The sequence below is a fragment of the Lutra lutra genome, chromosome 1 (assembly GCF_902655055.1).
Source record: "Lutra lutra chromosome 1, mLutLut1.2, whole genome shotgun sequence".
Classification (NCBI taxonomy): Eukaryota; Metazoa; Chordata; class Mammalia; order Carnivora; family Mustelidae; genus Lutra; species Lutra lutra.
This window is the reverse complement of record NC_062278.1, coordinates 14,588,706-14,596,571: the sequence shown is the minus strand read 5'-3', so window position 1 is coordinate 14,596,571 and position 7,866 is coordinate 14,588,706. Positions and strand designations below refer to the sequence as shown.

The window sequence follows — 7,866 nt, the reverse complement described above, 5'->3', positions numbered from 1 at the left end:
TCACAGTAGGTCTCCTGGCAGCCACTGGACAGGGAGGGGCCCAGCTGGCAAGTGCTGGGAGAGCAGAGGTCAGTGAGGTAGACAAGGTTGTTGGGACAGGAAGAGCCACAGGAGCTTGGGTAACTCAGGTAACCCCCAAGGGAGTGGGAGGAAAAGTTTCCAGAGTAGCAGCTGTAGGACATTTTGGCAGGAGATGTGAGTTCAGCTGAGTGACGGTGAAGAGATGCTCTGATATCCCCCTTTCTCCCAGGCATGTTTATATATATATATATATATATATATATATATATATATATATATATATACCCTCACTGTACTAGATGTGATTCAGACCCTTACAATTCTTGTACATGTCTTGTCATGAAAATAACTAATTCACCTAGGCCATAATTATAACTGAACACATTCATGTGTTCTTAACTGCTGTTTAATTATTTGGGTTTATAGAAGACACTCCTCTTCCCACTTTTTTTTTTTTTTTCTTTTTCTTCCTGGAACTAAGGTGTGGTTTGCCTTCAAAAGATATTTGTCATGAGGCACATAGTACCCTCCCTTCTTCATGAGCTTGACCATGGGGATTTTTGAGCATGAACGTCTTGTTACCAGCAATATACTCCTAACAGTCATCAGCACCTCCATCCCAAATATTTGTACGTATTTTATTGAACATTTACCATGTGTGCAACTTGAAAATTGTGTTACCATTTAATCCTCGCAAAACCCTATAAGAAAGGATTTATTACTAATATAGTAACCCAGTGTGTGCCTGTCTTCAAAGCCAACAGGAATATCATAGGTATGCCAACAACTCAAGAAGCTTGTCCTTTCCACTCCCACAACCACATGAACAATGAATGCCCGGGCAGAAAAATCACATTTCAGTGTGATAACATTTGCATTTTATCTGAGGTGCCTACTTACAAAGTCCTACCTCTTTTTTGAAATTCCCAAATGCAGCCACTGAAGGAACAACTTCTTAATTTTTTTAGTTAATATTTTTCAGTATGCAAAGTTACCATAAAGATGGTTGTTTCAAACTACCTTTGTCCCGTCATTTAGCTTGTCATCAATAAGTAACTCATGTTTTATCCAGTATGGAGTCACTGGATCCTTTTTCCAGGTGAGGCAGAGAATTCTTTGGCAAACACTTAGACTATCACTGAGAATAATGGCTAAAAACTGATACACCTTTTGAGTGAGTTGACTACCAATGAAATACATTTGCAAAAACTTGAATTTTAATAGTATGCTAACCTTTGCCAACTCAGTTGGGAGTGAGAAATGAGACACCTCAGAGAGTGATTCATTTCACTCCCTGCTGAGCTTCTCTTTTGCTCATAGTTCTGGAAAGACAAAGAAGCATAAAACTTACCTTCATACTAAGTAGTAAAAATCATCCTTATCACTATAAAAAAAAATCAATGGTATAAAGAAAAGTCCTGGAATTAGAGATGTCTTTTTTCCCACTTACTATAATATCCAGCTTCTGCCTTAAAGCATCTTTTAGAAATTAGAAACAAAAAGCTATTTCTGTGACTTGATCTTTCCTGTTTGTTTCCCAGGTGATTGTTTTTTCTAATCTCCTATAGTATTTGCACCAGTAGAAGAGTCTGCCCATTGTTTTGCTTACGAATTTTTAGCCAATATTTTTCTCACTTCTCCAAGTCCTTTTCATTTCTTAAACCCTAAATCCTAAATCAAATTCGCCCTATCTGACAGGTGCTCATCTCAGCTAAGCTTTGACTCTTCTGACATAAAACTCTTAGTATGTTATAAGCTATCCGTTTGATACACACATTCACAGAGGAGGAATTGCAAGGGATGTCTTTTGTTATGCCTCATGCAGAATGAGTAAGACTTCAATTTTTTGTTTTAAGATTGTATTTATTTATTTGAGAGAGAGAGAGAGAAAGAACAAGCAGGGGGAGGGGCAGAGGGAGAAGAAGAGACTCCCTGCCGAGTCGGAAGCCCTAGTTGGGGCTCCATCCCTGGACCCCAGGATCATGACCTGAATTGAAGGCAGACACTGAACCAACTGAGCCACCCAGGTGCCCCAACTTCAGTCTTTTGAATTTGCAGAAGGGTCACATGTGGGGTTCAGCAACGGGGCTTAGTCGTCTTTGACCCAGTGACCAGCACATGGTGGGTACTTCAAATTATTTATGAACTGAAAGAATGTATCAAATCATTAACTTTCTACCTCCATATTATACAAAATAAATATATACATGTAAACTAATTGTTTTATTCTTTTGAAATTTATCTTTAAGTAAAACGTTAAGTGAAAATAAGTATCTCTTTCATAATTACATATAATCCCTATGTTCAGTTTATCAGCTTCAGTGTTCCCCACCCCCACTCCACACAAAGCTGGCTTTGGGGCCTTGGTCAGTTATTATTTCTTTCTTTTTCTCTTTCCAACAATTTCATTCCCCTGCATTCTAATAGTTCTGTTTTCTCAGCCTTGTGACATGGTCAACTTTCTTCAATCTAAAAGTGTCAAATAGTGGCATTTTCTTCATGACAGTACAGCTCTTCTAATTTTTAAAGATAGAATTCTCTAGGAAATTTGTCAACTAGCTCGCTTCTTATTCACTTATCAATAACCATATTGTCTCTATCTGGTTAAAACTCTTCTGAAACCTCACTGCCATGCTTAGCAGTGGCCCTATGCTGCTAAATACCATGGACATTTTTAGGCTGATCCTACATGAACATTTAGTCACATTCAACACAAGTGACTGTGCCCTTCATCTTGACACATGTTCTTCTATGTTGTTCCATGAAATCCACTCCTCATTTTCCACTTAATTCTCTGTAACCCTTGGCTGGGTACTTGTACATAATGTTTCTTGAGGATTGGTGATCATCTCTTCATATATGCCCTCTATAGGGGAGGAACCTCCCCTTCATTCCTTAAAATAGGATCCATATTCTGTGCCATTCAAATGTGTATTTCCATACACACCTCTTTTTAGTTTTTAATTCTAGACTCAGATATCCAATTATTTACTAGACATTTCAGTTTGGAGGTTTCATAAGGGTGTCCAACTTTTATGTGTATGAAATTGAACTTTTGCTCTTCCTTAAGGAGAATAAAATATTTCTTTTCTTATCTGAGTAAGCAGCATTTCCACCCATCTGGCTGGAATCCTCCTAATAAGTGAAATCCATCCTAAACCTGGTCCCTTCTGTCTTCCAAATTCTCCATAAATCTATCTAATACTCTTACTGCCTACCTTCCAGTCTAGGGTTTCTCAACCCCAGCATCACTGACATTTTGGAATGCATAATTCTTAGCTGTAGGGACTGTCCTGTGTATTGTAAGGTATTTAGTGGTACTCTTGGTCCATTAGATGTCAGTAACACACGTCTCCCCTCCTCCACCAACACACACACACACACACACACACACACACACACACACACACACACATCACAACAATTGACTATGTCTCCAAAGTTGCATAGGAGTGAAAGCAGTTTCTGGGTGTTTCCTTTCTTGACAAGCTGTGGAGGTGTGCCAACATGGCCTGTCTCATTTTCAGAAATTGTACCCTCCATTCTTTTCTCCTTATCCCTGCCTGATAAATGTTAAAATGAAGGGGTACCTGGGTGGTTCAGTCAGTTAAGCATCTGATTCTTGGTGTCAGCTCAGGTCATGATCTGGAATCAAACCTTGCATCGGGTCAGTGCTCAGTGTGGAGTCTGTTTGCCCCTCTCCTTTTGGTCCTCCTCTGACCTTTCTCTCTCTCTCATAAATAAATAAAATCCTTAAAAGAAACTCTTAAAATGGAAAGCTGGTCACATCGCTCTCCTGATGAAACTCTCTAGCACATGTGTGATAAGATACAAATCCTGTATGTGATTTGCAAGTCTGCAGGGTCATGGCTCTGACCATGTCTCTAACTTCATTTGCACCCTGGACTCTTTCTCTCCCTCACAATTAAACTATCTCCAGCTTTCCCCTACCACAAAGATTTGTTATTTTCTCTGCCCTGCATGTTCTTCCTTCATCTGGATAATTAAGATAATTAAGCCTTTGCTCACTTTATAGCCACTGTATCCCAGAATAAATTAGGCTTCCCTGTTATGATATCTATCATCCTTGCAGGTCATTCTATCATCTTTATAATATATTTATTTTTTAAACTGTCCTGTCGACTAGGGCAATGCTACTGAAAATGACCAGTCCTTGGAGATCGTTACTATCTACCATAAGATGGAGTATACCAACAGGTAAATCAGTATATCACTTCCCTCATTAAGAACACTAAGAACATTAAAAATGTCAGCTTAACCAAATCATAGGTTCAGTAACACCATTGATTTACTCTGTGTTATGACTCATTGTCTGAATGGCATGTCTCTGACTGTAATCTCAGGGGGAGGGGAGGGGGCAGGCAATTACTCTTTCTTGTTCAACACGGAATCCTCAGCTCAAAAACAAAGTTATACCATTGTTCAATAAATACCCCTTAATGGATAAATTAGGAAATCGATGGTTTTATCACTATCTAAATATCTCCTATCTAATTTTGTCTTTAAACTTCCAAACTTTTCCTTACTTCACCCTAGGTATTTCACAAAAAGAGCAAGCTCAGCAGAAGCTTGACTGCCTTTGTAAACAGTCTCCTGGCCCAGACCTTCTTCTACCCCTTCACACCCACCTTACTTATAGTATACCATCTACACAACCCTGAAAATAGGATGCCCAGGAGATATCTATGATGCCACTCTTCCTCACTTCTCCTCTCCGATCTTGGATCATCATGTCTTCCTTTTTTTTTTTTTTTCTCTAATCTCCAAAACATATTAGAATACTTTCCTTTCCTTTCTTGCTGCATCTCAGCTCTTCTGCCTTTGCCCTTGGGTGTTGTCCTCATCGTGGCCCCAAACCTCTGATTTTGCCTCTTTTAACCCACTGTCCTATGCATTTCTCTGAATGTTCTTTCTAAAAGTGTAAGTTGGCCTTTGCAAACTTAAATTCAATTTTCTAAGTATTTTATGCAAACCATCTTATGATCTGACCCCCAATTATCTCACATCTGATTCCTTCATGCCCTAATTTTATCTTCAAAAGATAGCACCTCTCTTCAGCTCAGTTAAGGATTGAAGGCAGAGGAGTTAGTCAGGCAAAGGGGTCTTATTTCAAAAAGTGAAGCATCAGCAAAGAATGTCAGAAGAGAGGATATGGAAGATGAAGCTGGAGAGAGACAGGAGCTAATTACAAGGGGCTCTGGAAGTCATGGTGGGGGGAGGGGTGTTGGACATTCTTCAAAGGTCACCAAATCTCTGAAAATCAAAAATTCTTTGGAATTAATTTAGAGGTGAAAGACAGCATGATATATTCTCTTAAATGGAATCACATGGCTCAAATTAATGGAAACTATACATATTAATTTTTTCTTCTTCTTCTTAGTGTGTATATCATATGTTGTGCCTTAGAAATAAATCAATATGTTTGATTAGGGGATGTTGTCGCAGTCACTACCTGGGGTATTATATAATATATAGCTAACCCATTCCATTACTTTCCTAAACTCTGAAAAACTCTGGATTCCAAACCTCGTCTGTCCTCACTCACTTAGACAAGGGAATATGAGTGTAGCAGTGAGAAACCATCCATGGGTTATAAATATAGATCCAACTTGATCAAATTTGTCTCCTACAAAATGATTCTGTGAAGAATGGATCAGAGGGTCCCCTAGCAGTAAGGGTGGGCCCAGGGTTCAGACCATGGCAGTATGATTCAATAGCCTATATTCTTAACCACAGTGCTTGACTGCCTCCCATGAAAATGATGAAAGCCCAGGAACATGTAGAATGAGATGAGAAGGTGCCTATGGCGGCACCTCAATAAAATCTTACATTTAAGGAATTGGCAAAGATGAGTCCACAAAAGACCTAGAGGGGATAGTCAGTGAAGTAAGAACAAAATCGGGAACACAACAAACAAAATCAATTTGAAGATATGTTACAAATAGTGGAACGTAGTCAAAAAAGTATCGAATGTTGGAGAAAGGTCAAGTTAGTAGATGCTGCTCCTGAATTTTAAGCATCTCTCCTTGGGACATTGCATACACTTTGTTTGTTTTTTTGGTTTTTAATTTGGAAATGGCCACAATTTCAACAGTGCCTGGTGCATAGCAGATACTGAACAAATGCTGGTTAAACTGAACCACCTTTTCCAATTTTTAAAATGATTACAGCTCATTTTTATTGAGCTCTTCCTGCACACAGAGGAATGTGTACATTATTTCATTCATTCCTAAGAAAGAGCCCTGTGAAGTAATTATTACCAACATTTAGAGACCCGGAGAGATTAAATATGATGCCCAAAGTCATGTGACTAGTGAGCAGTAGAGCGAATATTTGAATCTAGTTTGAATTTGGAACTCCAAAGGACAAAAGAACACAAATTTGCAGATCATGGGGGTCTCTGGAGTACCAAGCTTAAGCCTCAAATTCAGTTCTAAACCTCTTGGATGTCAAAAAGAAAGGAAAACAGTTAGTCCATAGTACTAGTGCCCTCATAGCTTCCAGATTTTTGCTCAAGTGTTTTTTGGAGTTTTTTAGTGTTACAGGGTCACTGGGTTCTTGTCTCATGGAACCAAAGAATGAATCTCGTGGACACAAAAGGGTGAAATGAAGTGAAGTGAAAGTTTATTAAGTGAAGGTGAGAACAGAAAGGAAAGAAAAAAGCTCTCTAAAATGAGAGGGGTCCTGAATGGGTCGCCACTGAAGGCTTTTAGTGGCAGTCTTTTATTGAGAACTGACCAGGAATCTTGTGACCTTGAAATTTCATTGCCATCCTGGTTTGAACAAGGAGTATTGACAATGTCGTTAATGACTTACTTACTTACTTTTTTTTTTTTTAAGATTTTATTTATTTATTTGACAGAGAGAAATCACAAGTAGGCAGAGAGGCAGGCAGAGAGAGAGAGGAGGAAGCAGGCTTCCCGCCGAGCAGAAAGCCCGATGCAGGGCTCAAACCCAGGACCTGGGATCATGACCTGAGCCGAAGGCAGCGGCTTAACCCACTGAGCCACCCAGGCGCCTCCTTACTTACTTTTTTGAGGTCTGGTCATTTTCTGTGATTACAACCTTGCTGCAAAAACAAAACAAAACAAAAAACTCCCTAACATTTAGGTCCAGGTGGTCTGTTTTTTCCCTTATCTCTCATTTTGAATGTTTCAAAGAAAAACATGAATATGTTCAAAATCCATAAAAGTTTAGTAAACAGAGACATATCTGTCACATTGTGGAAGAAAAGAACATGAAATAACCTTGTAATTTCTTTTATATAACTTCTTATCATCTGACATAAGGTAGTTTCCCAACTTTAACTTTTTTTTTTCACTGTTCTTTGATTGTATAATGATGACAGAACATGTATCTGTCAGAGAAAATAAGTAGTTGGTGGTCAGTCAATTCAGGAAGTGAGGCGTTTTAGTAAATGAATAGAATAGTAGCATTTCCTTTTAGGAGTGTGAAGAGGCATGAAGCTGATTTATAAAAGCCAGTCCTGGATGGGACTAGAAGAGATTATGCTGAGTGAAATAAGTCAAGCAGAGAGAGTCGATTATCATATGGTTTCACTTACTTGTGGAGCATAAGGAATAACATGGAGGACATGGGGAGATGGAGAGGAGAAGGGAGTTGGGGGAAATTGAGGGGGGAGACAAACCATGAGAGACTGTGAACTCTGAGAAACAAACTGAGGGTCTTGGAGGGAAAAGGGGGGTTGGGGTTGGGTAAGTCTGGTGGTGGGTATTAAGGAGGGCAACGTTTTGCATGGAGCACTGAGTGTGGTGCATAAACAATGAATTCTGGAACACTGAAAATAAATTAAATTAAATTAAA

At 39.1% G+C, this 7,866-nt stretch overlaps 1 protein-coding gene across 1 annotated transcript; it reads right to left on the bottom strand.

The window, feature by feature from the left end:
• LOC125091164 (keratin-associated protein 23-1) lies at positions 1-182 on the bottom strand. The gene is given in 2 exon segments (XM_053447853.1): positions 1-71; positions 74-182. Coding segments are annotated over 2 exon segments (180 nt in total).
• Positions 183-7,866: the final 7,684 nt, after the last annotated feature.